The 17,737-nt window shown below is 38.4% G+C and overlaps 1 protein-coding gene across 3 annotated transcripts in view; it reads left to right on the forward strand.

Moving 5' to 3' along the window:
• The window catches only part of LOC148337510 (uncharacterized), a 47,538-nt gene that overhangs the window by 1,184 nt on the left and 28,617 nt on the right, over positions 1–17,737 (forward strand). For all 3 annotated transcript variants that reach the window (XM_088296701.1, XM_088296702.1, XM_088296703.1), the window contains exon 2: positions 7,268–7,354. In XM_088296701.1, the coding sequence (XP_088152827.1) occupies positions 7,268–7,354 (87 nt within the window). The remainder of the gene's footprint in view (positions 1–7,267; positions 7,355–17,737) is intronic.

Below are 17,737 nucleotides of genomic sequence, written 5' to 3' on the forward strand. Positions count from 1 at the left end.
GGTGGTGATGATAAAAGCATAGCAATAGCTAGAAATGTGAGTGTCCCCAAGAAACACTGCTCGTGATTACACGGGGAAGAAGAAGAGAAAACTCATTTAAATGGAAGCACTTGGATGTCAGGGGGCAATCCAAAATCCACAAGTCTCTTTACAGTTTGAAATCAAGCCTCCATCTATGTTGCTCCAAATTGCATCGAGCAATGCTTGATTGCTGCCAGATTGTGTCTGCTTAAAAGCACACTGAGGGAGCAGTCTTCCCGCACTGATGCTCATACTGTTGATACCTCGGGCAATAAAAGTATGTAAATTGCATGCTTAGTTGAGGAAAATGAAGCAGCTAGGGATTACAATTTAACTAGGAAATGTTTTCTGTGGTCAAAGATCAGTTTGATTGAATTAAAAGAGATTAGAATCCATTTGCCTCGCAGTGATCTGGATTGGAGGAGAGGTCTGTTGGTGAAGCTTCTTCATTTTGCCGTGAAGTGGCAACTCAATGGTCTAATTCAACTGCAGCACTAATTAGAACCAGAGAAGTACAAGGGAAATTCAATCAGAAAATGGAGCTAAAAAGATTAGTGTGGCTATCGATTGAGGGGAACCACCAGCCTGTCACCGTTTTGGAAATTGACTTTGAATTTGGCCCATTATAAAAGCTATTCGCAATTGTCAGATAAAATGTATATTTGTTTTGTCAGAATGAGCTCTGTATCTATCTATCTATATGTCTGTCCGTCCGTCTAGAGGTATAATAAAAACAATTTGAAAAGGAAAATCGGCCGTGATATGACGCACCGATTCAAATTGTTAAATTTTTAAACGTTTTTTTTTTAAAGAAATATTTTGTGTGTGTGCGCGTGTGTGAGTGTGTGGTAATATAAAGTGGTGGCCTTAAAAATGAATAAATAATAATAATAATCAAATAATTATACAAATAAAATATTAATACAAAATTAAATAAATAAATAATAAAAATATAACCATAATAATAATAATAATGCGTGGATAAACTCTGTTAATTCCCCACTGAAGGCCCATTCTAAATACGCACAATTGAGACAAAGTAGTTTTGAGAAATTCAACTCTGATTTGAGAACTGTATCAAAGCTACTGAGGAAAAAAAAACAACTAAATTTCTCTTTTGGGGACTGAATAGATGTAATATAGCAACTTCCCCACTAGGGTGTGCACTTACATTCGCGAGAATGTCCTCAACCTGAAGATCTCCCGTGGGTTGCCCTGTGGAAGTAGTTGGCAGTGGTGTCACACTGAGAGGTTTTTGACAAAATACCATCGCTGAGTTCATTATGAAACAAAATGTCATCTATAAGATAAGAACAAAGATTGCATACTTGAATGTCTCTTTCTCCAATTTAACTAAAACCGTTTATGGTGTTATTCTTTCCCGTGCAATCAATTGTAGGCACGACAGTGATAAAGTGAGAGACCTTTTAATAACCGTGTGGCCAGTGGCTGATTAACCTTTGCTTTAGTTTTGGGATAATATATTCAATTCTGTCCTACCTCATTTCAAACACCCCAACTGACATTAGCTCACAATGGAGTCGATATTCCGAACATATCTTCCTTCTTTTTGACTTTGTGCACCTTTCTGAACTTGATATGTCGCGACCAATCTGGTTCACTTTGCAGTGGTGTAGAATTCTACTCAATTTCACTGAGAGTTTGTTGCCAATTAAGTTTAACATACAGTATTGACAGAATTAAATATAATGAAACCGTTTTTGTCACTCTTTGCCGTTCAACACATTTTGTTCTGCTCATTCTGTTCTGTGTGCTTGCCTGTATAAGACAGAACCATGTGTCACGAATGTACAAGTTGTAATATTAATTATCTTGCTATATTGTCTATCTGTGTTGCTGCACCCATTTTATTTAGATATCCTCTGTTGTATGGGTTTAATATTGTCGCATAGATGCTTATTGTTAGCCCGTACATATGGTGTTTTGCATTGTGTTGAAGCAAAATAAATCAATAAATCAATAATCAAACTGATAGTCGGGTCACGTGTGTACCTCAAGGCACAACTGTATGTGCAAGTTCTTCCCTGAACGTAAATGCAACTGAGCACGGAATCACTGACTTAGAAGGTAGCAAAAACAATTTCAAAACATTATTCATCTGTCACCCCAATCCATTGTAAGTGCCACCTATTCTTTGTCGGATCCAATCTAACCCACATTGTCAGGAAGGCGACATGAGCGATTATCCCTAACATGAATGAGAGTCAAAAACAGGATGGAAAATTAAGTGTTATGAAATCTACCAGTTATTCATTTAAAACGAGCGACTCAGCATTTTTATAGTCAAGACAGTAGCACAATGAGAGACAGATGAGTCCTCTCGCTGTCACCTCTCATTCAGTCTAGATTAGGACAGAAATGTGGAAAAAATGAACGACAGGCATAAAAGTGAATGTGGACACACCATTTTTTACAAATTTAAAACAAATTATATGTCAGCCCGCATATGAGCTGCATGGAGCCCGATATCCATCATACTTTGATGTAATGGGATTTCCTGGGTGAGCAGCACTCCTCCTTGAATGGCATGCTGGGCCGCAGGTCAGACCCCCCCCCCTTCCTAGCCCCAGCCCCCGCGCCCCCCCACTGCCGAGCACACGTCAGCTTTGCTTGGTTGATTGATAGGTCACAAAAAACACCAAGTGCCAAGATGACTGCCAAATAGGTTACTCTGCACAGCAGCTTAATTCTATCAAATAAGGTGATGTGGTGGGGGTGGGATCGCTCTTGAACATTGATCGTCCTGCTTGCCACAGCAAACAAAACATATGAGGCGTTTTACTGCACGATGAGGGACTTGCGAATTTTAATCTCTTTCCGAATATTTACTAGATTATGACTGGATGCTGTTACAGTTGATTATCTTTATGTTACATGAGCATCGATAGAAATAAACTTGTATAGTATACTGTATCATTTATACTTGAGAACTATATATGGCCACTAGGGGGCGACATAGTACATGGAATTCTGCCATACGACACCAAACGTCATCAAGTATTAAACGCTCTGTTCCGTTGGCATTGTATCGAAATATTATTGATCCTACTAAATTTCACAAATGGCTCTACGACGATGTTTTGAGGAAAATAATATCAATAAACGTGATGACATGCTTCTTAGATCTAATTTTCCATGTTAGAATATTTCTCTCTCATTATCATTTCCATACTTGATATTTCATCCCAAACAATTTTTTTTCTGAGAATTTAATGGCTTATAAAATAATATTACATCTATGTTTATGCCTCCAATTTAAATGGTGTCTCATTTTGGGGTGCACTTCCGGTTTAGAAAAAAAAAAGAAAAGGAAGGCAAGCCCTTATTGTGTGCTCATAATGTGATTACGTCTTCGTAGAGAGAAAGAGAAAGACGTCTTTTCTTCAACCTTCTTCCTCAGCCTGCCTGTCAGTCTCGCCGGCCAACCAAGTCCAAGTGTGACCCCCCCCCTCACATAAATAATTTAGACGTTGCCAGAATTACATTCACCATGTCACTGTCTGCACTCCGAGAGCAAAATACAGAAATAAAATAAATCCACTTAAATAGTCTCTAGGCACGTTTAATTTTTGAACATAAGAACAATCCGTCGATCGAAACAAGCGCGGCAGATCTCGAATCTCCACTTGAACATTGCACACTCTCCAAGATTGAATCCACTAGCCTTTGGAGTTGCATTCAAAAAAATGAGGGGGAAAGTCAAACAAAGCAGCAAAAATTGGCCATAAAAGCCGGGTAAGCGCTTGATTTAGTGTGGCGATAAAGAGCGGAGAGGTGGTCATTCATCATGGAGGCTGGTTCACCAGGAGAGGCCCTGTCACAGTCCCCAGCAAGCCTGGGAGCCATTTGGAGGTAGAGAACCTCAAGTTGCCCCTGAAGCCTCTTTTGTTCCCATGTCTTTTCCAGATGGATACATTTGAGCCTTCCGCGGGTGACAAGTGCTTTGTCTTTGCCGCTCCCAAACTCAATCTTTAGAGCGGTACCGAGGGATGGATTATGTTAGCGGCAAAGCAGAGACGCAGACTTAGCGAGGCTTACAGCTACACAACCAGATGAGAGGGACAGAATGGCTCGCAACATGCAACACTGTGAACTTTGGCCCTCGGCAGATTTCGCAACACGTTTCGGCATCAGATAGTCCAATGTATTCATTGCCGAATCTAAATTGACAATAAAAGCAGCCTACTCTTGGGAAAAATTAACGGATTCCCCCCCCAGCCGATTCTTAAAACTGTGACTATTAACACGGCAACAATTTTTCTAATTAAAACAAAACAGTCAGAGAAAAAAAATCCAGATTTATTTAGCGTATTTTCTGAACTGTAGAGCGCCCCTTGTGGTGAAAGAAAAATCCACAGAAAAGCCGCACTGTTGTATTAGCCACATGGTTCATAGTGGGGCGGGCCCCCCTGGGGGGGGGGGGTGCGGTGTGATGCTGAGGGGGGCGTGTGTGACCCTGGGGAACATGCTTTTTTTCCCGTCGCACTACAATAAAGTGTAATTGCACCTCCACTCCAGTAGTTGGCAGTGGCGCTCTCCTTGCTCATTGTGCGCAGCGAGTATTAACTCCACGGTGTAGGTTTGTTTTGCAACGAAAATGCTATTATTTATAGTTGCGGTGGAGAGTGGGTGGTGGGGGGGGCGTTTTTCTTGCTAGGCGGGGCGTAACAAAACAATAAACAATAATTAATAAGTAATAAATGCTTCATATGAGCGATATCAAATAAATGCTTTAAAGCGATACTTGGATGAGTTTTACAGCAGCACTTCGACTGATCATTCATTCGCTTTCAATTTATCAATCTTTCTTCTACTTGGTACTGGGATATCACGATGAGCTTGTCGGGCTGGATGTGACGTCACGGTCATGTGAGAGGGGAATTGGGACCACAATATAGGACAATCTGACAATATGGACCGTCAGGTGATAGATTTGTCATTTGTTAGGAATTCTTTTTCTCGGCTGGCGAGTCTCGGAGGTGCTGTCCCGGGAGGTATGTTGCTAGGCAACCAGGTGCTCTTCCTCGAAGGTCACTGCTCAGAGTTTGGTTGCTGTGAAAAGCGCCAGTTTGCTTGATGATTTCTGTTCATATTAAGTGGCATTGAGCACGTCTTTTCTTTCTTTTGTGGTGACCTGTTCTGTTTTTTTTTTTTTTGTTTTAAACTTTGGTCGCCCTTGTGAGATTCTTGTGCGCACGTACAACAAATTTGAGACATCAAAGCCTTTCATGATATATTTTGAGTACTCGTGATCTTGAACTTGGAATTACTTCAAGTGGTGTCAATTAAGTAATCTGAGACTTTGGGTTGAACAGTTCACCACTAACAGAAGTTCAACAATGGATCAAGTGCGGGGGCCTGTATGCCGCTTTTCTTGTCGGAATTAATATAGTAGTTCTTCGTGGGCTCCACTTCAGATATCTTCACATGCTTCCCATCTGTTTCAAGTGCTTCTTTTTTTTTTTTCTTCTTCTTCTTCTTGTTGCGTTAATGGCACAGCCAACATCATCAGAGCGGTTGAAGATTGTGTGCGTCAGGATCAATAACAGTTTGAAGTGGCGTCCATATCAGCTCAGAATAAGAAATGGACCTTTTGACTTGTACACAATTTGCTGTTGCTTATGAAGTGTGTCCATGGCTGCGGCGTGAATAAAAAGAAGAAGATTGTTCAAGTATTTTTTCCTCTGCGAAACTGTTTAATTAAAACCACTTGTTGCCGAACTTTCACATTAGTCAAGTTTTAGGGATGACGGACAGCTCCAATGAAAGTTGATGGCAAAAGCAGATGTGAGCACAATGTGCTTTGTTTTTATAGCCATCACAAGGTTTTAGCTCTTCTTTTAGAAACTAACTGCTTTTGACAACAATCCTCTTGTCCGTTTACCAGTAAAGATGACTATTTTAATGGGAAAGGTGGCGATCTATGTCAAAGTCATGCTAGTCAGTCAAATAAATTAAAACTACGTTTTTGCTTAATTTATAAAATGAAGACTTTGAAAACATTGGAATGTGATTTGTCAACTGTCTCCATTATCAAAAAAAAAAAAAAAAAAAAATTGTACCCGTAATAGTGAAGATACATACGTCTGCACTGGACTCCGTATGCCAAAAAACACACGTATAATACACATCAATATTTTACGCGTGTTCTGCAACGTGCTGCTTGGTTGTGGCCCAAGCAGCGAAAACTGTGGCGGGCTGGTAGCGGCCGGACATATCGATAAAGAGAAGTAAGCGAACGTGTGATGTGGTGTCACCTCACTTGTACTTTCATGTTTTTGTTTTAAAACGTGTTGTATTGTCAAGAAACAGTTTAGTTTGTTCTCACTCCTATTACTGTACTCGTTTTAAATAGTGCCCCCTAGTGTTCCGACTGAGGCACCACTCAACTGCAATTCTTTGGATGAAAAATGTAGCAGAATGAGCAGTTTGATTTTAAAATGTGTATATGCACCGTAAAAAAAAAAATAAATAAAATAAAAAACATCATCCACAAGCCGCACCAGACTATAAGCCGCAGTTTTGTTTTCTGTGTTGAAAAAAATGAGTAATTTACTGCATGTACAGAACAATTTTGTTCTGTGAATGCACATAAAGGTACCTAAACAGTTTATTTTAACACGGCAACAGCTTTGCTAATTAAAACAGAACAGAGCCAAGAAAAAAAAAAAATGATTGTGTATTTTCTAAACTATAGAGCGCCCCTTACTGGTGAAAGAAAAATCCACAGACAAGCCGCAACTTTGTATTAGCTGCCAGGTTCAAAATCTAGGAAAAAAGTTGCGGTTTATAGTCTGGGAAATACGGTATATATTTTCATGTCGGTTTAAGTCATACCACTCAAATTGGAAACGTTCTTCTAACCATGCAACTTAAAATCCACTCAACCTGGCACGTTTAAAAAAAAAAGCAATATTTTCTCATTAGCTATTCCAGGAAATCTGGTCATTGAAAACGCGGCAGTGTATGTTGTAGTGGTTCATTAACGGTCATATGCTTCCTTTCTTTATACGAGTGCTTATTCAAGGGCAAATCATCTTATATGCTTGTTGAAGTGACTAAACGAGTGGAATAAAAACAACGATCAGACGAGCTTTTCAGAAGAAGGAAAAAATCGTAATGAGTCATTCCTCTGTGATTACTAAGTACTTCGACAGATATTATTATATCGTGGCTTTCACGTCTTTAATCATATCTTTTCCCTCTGTTACTGTTTGCAAATTAGCAACCTGCTCAGCTTTCTGGAAGGCTTTCGGAAGCGGAAAGGAAAAACAACAACAAGAAAATGATTCGGCAAAGACTTCAAGACAAGGTAGGAAAATTTTTATTTATTTATTTATTTTTTGTTTCTTTTTTGAGGAGCTGCCAGATTCATGAGACATTAGTGTCCGTCCATTTAATGTTATTTGCACAAAGTACATGTTATTCACGTCAAGCTAAAGGGCACAGCCAGGTGATGGTGGGCTTGTTGCTGAAGAGTCTGGGAGCAAAATGCGTCGAATATCAGAAGCGGGTTATGAATATGAAAGTGCTTGTCCTGAAGTCCAAGGCATATGCTAGCATGGCTAAACCAGAGAAGCAAAAAAAGAAAGTGTGAATAGACTTGACTAACATGAAATCAGATTTTTGCAGCGCCCTCCAAAAGATGTTTGCGAAATTAAAGTCCCTTTTTTATCGTCACACTAAAGTCCACTCCCTGTCAAATCTTTACTGTCTCTCAGAAAGGTTATGTTTCGTTGACAGATTGTCTGTTTGTGCATCTATTTTATTTTTTATTTGAATTACATGTACATTATTTATTTATTTATATTTATATATATATATATATATATATATATTTATTTATTTATTTTTGCAACATTCATATGTTTGTACTTTTTCTGCTGAATTTCCCCAAAGGGACACGCACGAAAAAAAACCCCATTAATTGATGGACAATTTATTAATTAAATTGATTATATATATATATTTTATTTATTGCATTTTTTTTTTTTTACACTTTAAAACATTACAACATAAAACACAACTATATTGACGTTCAAACTTATAACTGGCGTGTTGCTTTGTTTAGAATGAACAAATCCCATATAAACTTGTGGTAAATGGATGTCAGCACACACCGGCCGCCGTTTAAAATGCATCTGATTAACCCCAAAGTTTCGCTGTTCTAGTAGGATTTTCCTGACTTTTTTTTTTTTTTTTTTTTGGTGTCTATAATGACGGAGGAATGAACCGTCGCCGCGGATATCACCTTCATTTCCACTTCATTTGCATATCGGATATTTTGGAATTATGGCCAAAAAGTTCAACCTTGGTCTCTTTGGACCTTACCAAGATATCCCCAAAAGATGTGGGGAAATGTGTTATTGTCGGATGAATACAAGCTTGAATGTCATTTTTGGACGATAGACTGACAAAAATTATACTCTGAATAATGCCCCTGAAAAGATGAAAAGCTCCAAGCCTGTACTGTCGTCAAACTCCAACTCGTGGCTTTCTTCGTCGACAATATGCTGTGGTTTTACTCCGCCTGGCCGAATGTGAAAAAAAAAAAATATAAATATAAGTGAAAGAAAGGGAAATGACTGCTCTCTTGGCTGTACCCTTGGTCCCTTGCTCTTTGTTAAAACCATATCTCCGTCGCTCCATTGCCCCCAGCTACATTAAATCCCATTAAATTCACCTTCATTAAAGCGGTCCTCTCCACGCTGGTGCGGGACTCTCAAGGACAGAGCAGTAATGAGGCCGAGCTGGCTGTAACCTTGAAGAGCACAGGTTTTCATTTCCAAATCAATAACTTATGCTTTCAAAACTGCCACTAGATCTCCGCTATCATTTTCAGCCGTTAATTGTCTCCCCAGCTACCGGTAATAAGCTATTTAACTGTACGTCGCACTGTAGATATTGCATCTTGCTTTTAATTTGTTTTGTTTATGTTGCAACCATAGATGGGATAACTTGGGGCGGGGGGGGGGGGGTAACGAGGGTGGAGTTCAAAGAGTCTCCGTAATTACTTTTGTTGCAATTACGGCAAAAGCAAGCAGAGGGCAGTAATCTGGGATGTTTCCTCATTTCTGAGAATCAGTAGTGATGGGGAAATGAAGCTTCAAATCTGCTTCATGAACCACTTGTAGTATTTTTGGACTCCTCTAGATGGCACTCTCTGTTCAACATTGTGCTGAAAGCACGCTGAATTGAAAATTTTTCAAATCCTTTCTTTAAAGCAACAGTGCCATCTACAGGACTTAAAAATACAGCAGCCGGTTCATGAAGCAAATTTGAAGCTTCATTTCCCTGTCACTACAAATCAGCGTCATCGTTCAACCTAAAAAGGTAGACCTATAGGAAAATGTCTTCGGAAGAGCTTTCGGCAGCAAAATCTGCTGTTGGAAGTAAGGAGGACAAAGCAAAAAGGTAACATCAGGTTTACGTGACTGGCCGCATGGACAAAAAAAAAAAAAAAAAAGAAAGTGAAATGTCTTCCGTTCATGCTGCCACTCGCCGTGTTTAAATGTAATCTCCCCTTTATTGGCGTTTGCAGTTACCGACATTATGTGGAACATGTCCTGTGGTGATCATTTCTGCTTGACATGTTCATAATGGGAAATATCGGAAGTTTTTATGAAATTGGGACGAACGGCAGCTGCGATGACCACTGGAGCTTAATTTCTTTAATCAACTTCTCACTCAAATGAGGCTTTATTAAATTAAATGAGATCACGTCGTGAAAGGAGAGCAGACATGGCTCTGTGTAAAAAAAAAACCCAAAAAAACATAAAAAAAGCAGTGTGGGATAATTAAATGAAATTAATAAAAACCATCCACGAGGCGAGCCGAAGCAAATGGAAACATGGAGCCATTTTCATGGTTGGCTTTCTTTCATCCCTTCTCATTAGCGTCTTAGAAAATGTAGCCTTGACGAACGAGCTACAATAAGTGGAAGACATGCAACACATTTACCCCCCCTGCCGTTATTATATTCATGTTCAGTGAAATTAAAAAAAAAAAAAAATCCAACATTTTGGTCAAATTAACTTTTAAGTACTTCAATTTTTCTTCCTAGCTGTGCAGCCATTTTATGTACCGGCATTTTATAGAGCATTAGTCCCATTTGGGAAAATTTAATTATGAACGCGAATACAAGATAGTCGTGAATAGAAGCTATACTTTTACATCCATTTATTTCCTGTGACCTATCACTTTTGCAGCCGGTTGGTTTTCTTTGTGAGAGGCAGCAGCGGGTAGAAACTAAGGCTGAACAATTGTGACAAATAATCGAATGGCTAAATTAATTTCGTTTGCAATAAGCTGATTTATTATAGAAAAATGTTTTGGCCTTGAAGGTTAGGCTTGCAATAGCAAAAAAAAGACAAATGAAACATGGATGAATATAACAACAGTTTATTCATCGACTTCAAATAGAATTTGCTGATTTATGAAACTGAGTCTTTCAAGCGCTCACGATGACAACTTCCCAAAATTCTATCCTAGAAAGTATTGCGTCATAATTTACTTGGTCATGAATAAGATTAGGTTCATGAGATGTAAACGTGGACGACATCTCTTTAGAACGGAATCTTGACACAATATAAATAAATACATCAAATGAAATGTACCTCGACGCAAAAAAAAAAAAATCCTTTTCCAAGAGCATTTTTTTTTTTTGCCCACAAATTGCATTCTCGATATCAATTTGAATTGGATTAACTTCTCAGCCTTAATTGTCACGGCTACATTTCCAATGACTTCAGTAAATTTTTGGTATAACGGATTACCGTATTTTCCGGACTATAAGCTGCGACTTTTTTTTCCTAGATTTTGAACCATGTGGTTTATATAACAGTGCAGCTTTTCTGTGGATTTTTCTTTCACCAGTAGGGGGCGCTCTATAGTTGAGAAAATACGCTAAATAAAGCTTGATTTATTTTTTTATTTATTTTTTTTCTCTTGGGTCTGTTCTGTTTTAATTAGCAAATTTGTTGCCGTGTTAAAAGGGCACTGTTTAAAGAATCCTTTCATGCACCTTTTTGTGCATTCACAGTACAAAATCGTTTTGTACATGCAGTAAACAACTCATTTATTTATTTAGTTTTTTTAAAGAGTTCAGAAAAATACGGTTTCAGTGCAACGTACTTTTTATTTTAACTTGCGTATGTTTGTCATGAAGAAATACTACTTTTACTCCGTTACATCGATCAACTTTCCTTTCACTACTTTTATTTTTATCTACATGTATTTATTATTGCTTGCACTGTGGAATTTGTTTCTTTAGCGCGGCTCGTCACGTCGCTTCTATTTTACCGTAATTACTCGGGACGTTTGACTCCATTTGACCAATCAAAGGGAGCCTGCATTAAAAATGGAATAAAAATAATGACGCAGCACAGCGATTAGTCCAAAATGATGTACAGTGATCATTAAACGGCAGGTGAGCAGTCATGTATTTCTTCGACATCGCGTGTATCGGAAGTGCAATTAAACACATCTCGTTTTCGCGCGCCGACCTAATTACGACAATGATGTATTGTCATTGTTTGACCTCATTCATTTTTATGGCTTAATCAAAATGGACATTTCTTCCATGTTTACAGCTTACGTCTCCCCACAAGTATAAATTCTCCACGTCCAGCATATCCCCGGCTAATATGTTGTGTGCTACGTACACTGTCAAAAATGTCTCTGACCTCTCTGTCTTGTTTTACTATTGCCATTAACACCTCAGACACCTGCCCTTGACATTTTGAAGAGCACAATGATTCCGTATAGTCTGTTAAGAGGTTGTAAATTTACGATCAGGGCTATATAACATATGATCTCCTTTCACGCACAAAGATTCAAGTGCCAAATGAGAGAATCTTGCCCTTTTGTTTGAATTTCAATTTAGTCCCCCCCCAAAAAAAGGGCACCTTGTGGAAAAAGTCAATTAAAGGGCTGTAATGCAGTAATTTGTAGTTATTCTACCTTGAAATAACACCAGTGGTACTATGATGCCTTGTAATTTAGAGAATTACTGCCGCATCCCTGATGGCCAGTCTATGGTAATGGTAGCCTGACTTGAAAACTGTTATTGTATAATCATGTTATATTTGAACTTAAAAAGAAACAAACAAAAAAATCAAGCAAATTCCTTACTTAGCTTTTTTTTTTTTCATCACAGTTTTCTCTGGCAAGACTTTGCTACGTAAAATGTAAAAATAGTTTGAACAGAAAAATGTATCCATGCTAGCGTAATGGCTGTGGCTAGTTTTGGAAATTATTAAAAAAATAAAAACACGCACAAAAATGAACCTACTCGAGGAATCTTGATTGAAGCTTTTGACGACTAACTCGACGAAGAATCTACACAGACATAAAGAACAACCACCATTTTTGTTAGCATGTGCTTTGGTATATTTTATGCTAGCCGATTAGCCTAACAATTTAAAATGAATGTGTCCACGTTTTACTGACTTCAGATACTCTTTCCTATGTTTCAAATTTGTCTCATACAATCCAAACTATTGAACTTAGCGACATTCTGGCATTGTTTGATTTGACTTTCTTCCGGCTTTAGCTTACAAAGGAGTTGTCAAGTGAATAAGGAAAATACCGTATGTTTTGGCTAAAAAAAAAAATAGAATAAAACTGAGTGTTTTCTTCAAAGATGTTCACTTTCAACTCCTGACTTGTGTTTGTAGATGTTGTCACATGATCTTTGAAGTTCAAAGCTGACAATTTAGTAACTTGATTCCATTCTTAAGGTTCTACTTCAAGTCACCAGCGAGCGTGGCGTTGGAGCAATTCAAAGCCTCTAGCCGAGCCTCTGAAGTTTTCCACTCATGACCAGCATGTAGTGAAATTGCTAACACTTTTATGTCTGTCTGTCAGTCAAACTTCATAATGCTCAGATGTCTTCCTCGACTTGACAGAAGTGTCTCTTAATTAAATTATAGTAACCAGAGTTCGCAATACCAATTTGTGTCCCAGACGGTGTAAAATTTGCTTTTCCGCTGCTGCCATAGAGAGCAAGTGAGAGCAGACGATGAGGTCCTCAGGCGAACAGCAGTCGACCGCTCCTTAAGTTTCTTTTTCTTTCAACCCCCCTCTCGCCATTGGAAGTCTGTTCGGAGTATGTGGTGATTAAATATAGATGTTGCTTCACATTTTTGCCCGTTTATGGAACATACACTTAAAATGCTTTGTATTTTTATTTTTTTTTATTTTGGTAATATTACATGTCTAATTTGTGTTGGACATACAAGAAGTTCTGCAAAGTAAATAGTTTGAGTCAGGAGATGACGTATTTTCCGGACTAAAAGTCGCTACTTTTTTCTGAGATTTTGAACCATACTGCTAACGCAATTTTTCTTTCACCACTAGGGGCGCTCTATAGTTCAGAAATTACGCGAAATAAATCTCAATTTCTTTTTCTTCCCCAAACGTTGTAGCCACTTGTAAATGCTTAACATTATTTCATGCTTCTGTCATAAGAATTTACAAACAAACTGAAATCGGAAAGAGCAGTTTTGTAAACGACGTGAGTGCTTGATGATGAGTGAACCGTTGAACTGCAATAGTTGGTTTGGCAAAGGCTGCATAAATGAAGTTCTACTACTGCTAACAATTTACTTTACAATGGTCGGTCATTTTTCTTTTTTTTTAAGAATATAGGCAGCAAAAGTGAGCAGCTGCAGGTAATTCCAACCAGCTCGCAAATGACCGGGGATTCAAAGTAAACATGGACCGTTTCCACCATCAACAACATTTGCAAATGCGGGAGAAGGAAGCTACTGGAATTGTGAAGAATGTGCAGCGGGAATGGAAAGCACAGAAGCGTGAAGCCGGCAGATGTTGGAAATTAAACGCATGCGGCATGCGGCTAACAGGGCTGTTGGCTTATAATTCGGAGGGCAGACCCTGCAGTTCTTGAGGACAGCTGTTCAAGGTTAATGTTTCAAGGTTTTCATCAAGACGAATTTATTTTAATGCATTTTTCTTCAGGGGGAAACTTAGGTTTAGTTTTGGGGCATATCTGTGGTTAGTTGTTTACAACGACGATGCACATAGGAGGCTCGACGACTTACAAGTTATTCGAAAAGGTAAAACTGCCAAAATAACGTTTCAGCAGATTTAAAAAAAAAAAAAAAACAACAAAAAAAACAAAGATATATTTTTTTGATTTCCAAAACGTACCGGAGTGAAGGAATCAGTAAGAAATTTCAAATCTTGGATTAGACTCCTCTGTGGTGTCTCTTGATTGAAATTGCTTAGTTGCAATAAGTGTCTGGCACACATAAAAAAAATAAATAAAAAATATGCCCGTGAGTATCGTTATATTGTCAGTCTACATGTGTTGCTCCACCGTTTGTCTTCAAATATTCAAGTTTTGAAACGCAGCCCCCTCTGATGCGATTTGTTAGCACGTCTATGGCATTTTGCGATACATTAAGATAAACTGACTACCTAAGGCAAAGCTTTCTGACTATTTGTTTTGTTAAGTTTGCCAGTAAACTTGAACTGGGAGCGGCGTTGTATCCAAATTTAAATCTATTCTAATAAACTCGTAAGTAGGGTCACTGCTGGTTTGTTATTACATAATTACGACTGTCGCCTGCCATCAGGCTTACAATTGAATGTTGCCAGCTGCTAATTTCCTCACGTGTCCGTCTGACTTTCTGTCTACCTCCACCTGTCTTACAACACACTCTGTGGTCTTACGTCGGCGCTGCAGCTCTTTCAGTTGCAAACGACTTTTAAGCATTTGAGGATAAAGTCCCTCGTGCAGATTGCAAGAGTGCAAGTTCATGTCTTCCATTGTGTTTTTCTTCTTGTATACATTTGGTGAGAGCATGTGAAGATGTGTTGGATAAGATGGCACATGTTTCCCAGGACTGCTCCCCTGCGGATTGAGAGATAGGGGAGGAATACATCATGAATCTCGAGCGAAATCACATCTGAATGCAGAGCAAGTAGAATTTCGGTCAGCAGCTAAATCTCTCTTTTAAAAGAGAGGAGGGTTTTTTTTTTTTTTTTCCCCTCACAGTTAGGGGTATGTTGGACAAAGTTGAAGCCCTCCTCGTCCCCGGAGCGGTGCTAGCCTAGCATCATTAGCCAAAGTTTTTGAAGTCTTTGGCCTTTTGATGTTCCAATGTTCTCTTCAGGCTGCCTGGCCCGAAGGACTTTTAATATCACTCCTACAAATTCCCAGTGAGGAATGATTTGAATTGAGCATCTGTCAAAGAAACAGCCATTTAAATACATTGGTCACGGTTAAAGAGGCATAAAATGAGGCCAGATTAGACGGCGCACCTTTCTATGAAGGCTGGGTCCGCTCCAGTCAGGGCCAACCTGGGGCACAGCGACCCAGCCGAGCTGTCCTTGCTTCCAATTCATCAAGTATCTGACGCCACTGAATTTTAAACTTCCTCCTGCCTGCATGACTTGGAACACTGTTAATGAATGTGAAGCATTTTATATTTAAATAATCTTTTTTTTTTTTTTTTTCAGGGGAATATATAGAGTGGTCACAAGAAATAGGGACTTTAGTTTGAACTTTTAGGATTGCACCTTTACAGGTGGACTTAATTTGACTTCTAAACTTTTGATAGTCCAATTGCCGATTTTTTAAATTTTTTTCCCCCCCACAACTTTCTGTTGCTAACAAGGAGCTAAATGGCAAGCATATTCCCTGATGTATTCCTTTAAAAACATTGTTGTGGTTTATCCACTAGGGTGTGCAGGAGGACCTTTGTTGGTCCAACTCGGGTATTGAGTTATTACAATCACAAGTGCACATTTTTTTGTTTGCTGCTGTTGTTTCTCTTCTTGCGCCTTACGTATGCGTTACTTTAACATTAATGCTAATTTGGTATTTATGAGCATCCTTGACATTTAGTCTGTCGTCTTAATTTTAAACAAGGCCGGTCGAGAATAATACAGTACTCCCCCCCCAAAATAAATAAATAAATAAGAAACACCTTTTTTTTTAAATTAATTTATTTATTTAAATTAATTTTTTTATCAGAGATAATTTATATTTCATTTATTGTAGATTCTCACGAGTAAAGGTAGGTTACCCGAGTGCCAACTTCCAAGGCATTTACTAGCTTTTGGGGGGAAATAACATTTAATAACATGGTGTCATAGAGTAACTTTGTAAGAGTGTCGCAACTCACTTCTAACAATTGATTAAAAAAAAAAAAAACAGCTCAAGAGAAAACGATAAACTCTTGTCTTCCTTTTATTTATTGTCTGTGTTCAGAAAATGCTCAGGTGATTAAACGTGACAGTAAGAGTGTCAGTATTGCAACTTACTTCAAACAATTGATTAAAAAAAAAACCACACAGCTCAAGGAAACCCTTCTGATATGTAATCTAAATATTTTTCTTTCGTCAAAACGTTTTCTTCATGAAAGCGATGCCCTTATTCTATCAAGTACGCTCACTGCAATTAACCCTAAAATTGTTCATTAAGATAATCAGTGTTAACGCTCTAAAAATAGATTAATCACAAATTGTGCCAATGAACCCGTAATGAATTAAAATTCAGATCAAAAGGAAAAATGACAAAAAAAAAAAAAAAAATGAGCGTGCTTCGGGCAAAATATGTTTTTCCTTTTTTTTGTGGCTTACTTTAAAGGGGACCGATGACATAAAAGTTACTTTAATTTCTTGGATGCAAATAGGTGGGTCTCTCGAGTGGCTGCCTATCCATCAAATTTAAAATTACACAACCAAGTGAATGTTTTCTCGGCTGCTTGTATTTAAAAATATTTTCATGAGCGAGCTGTTTAGAATTCTGCCAAATTGGGGCACAACAGGCTAATTTACTGAACTCATTTGCTGCCATTGACGGCTAAAGACGTCAATGGCAGTAAATGAGTTCAAGCTGTAAGTCCCACCAAATCATTAAAGGGGAAGTCAACCCTCAAAAATGCATCGCGATACAATGTTGGACGTGCCTTCACGACACTGTTGTTTTCGTTAACAATGACGATGAGGAAAATATTTCGTTAACGCCCTCTTTTTTCGTGACAAAAACGAAACGATGACACTCAGTGTTTCTCGGTTAAAATATTAATTCAATAAAATGTTTTGGTTCTCGGTTTATTTTGGAGCAATGAGCATTGATTCCACTTTTACCACTATCTGTTTGTCATGCATAATCCTTAGTCGTCGATCAGAAAGTCTTTGCTGTTGGGTGGAAACCTTGTATGCAATTTTTAACTAAAACAGACTTAAATCTTTTTGAGTTTTCGTCGATGAAATTTGAGAAAATTAGACTTAAACTTTTTTGGGGAGTTGTCGTCGACTCACCTGTTTTCTGGGCCATAATTGGTCATTATCTGATCCTTACGCATCTGTGATGTACTTCTCAGTTGACAAAATGGCCGCCCTCTGAGATGGCTAAAAACGGGTGGATTTTACTGCTTAACTCATGTTCTGCAAACGGAATATTAATCAGAATGATCATATTTTGACTAGCGGGCCTGTAGAGAACATATTTTCGTAAAGAAAACTTTTAGGGTTGACTTCCCCTTTAACATTTCATTGCCTCGTCGTCGTACGGCTTGCGATTGCATCCTTGTGTATGAATGCTTGCACGAAACTACAAAGTCTCTCTCGGGACGTGAACTGATCGAGTGTCCAGTTAAGAAAATTCGATTCAAATAACTCAAAAAGTTACAAGCTGAGGTGAGCGAACAAGAGTTGGCCC

Source organism: Idiotropiscis lumnitzeri, chromosome 5, assembly GCF_059441095.1.
Source record: "Idiotropiscis lumnitzeri isolate Australia: NSW breed Sydney's pygmy pipehorse chromosome 5, RoL_Ilum_1.0, whole genome shotgun sequence".
NCBI classification, from domain to species: domain Eukaryota; kingdom Metazoa; phylum Chordata; class Actinopteri; order Syngnathiformes; family Syngnathidae; genus Idiotropiscis; species Idiotropiscis lumnitzeri.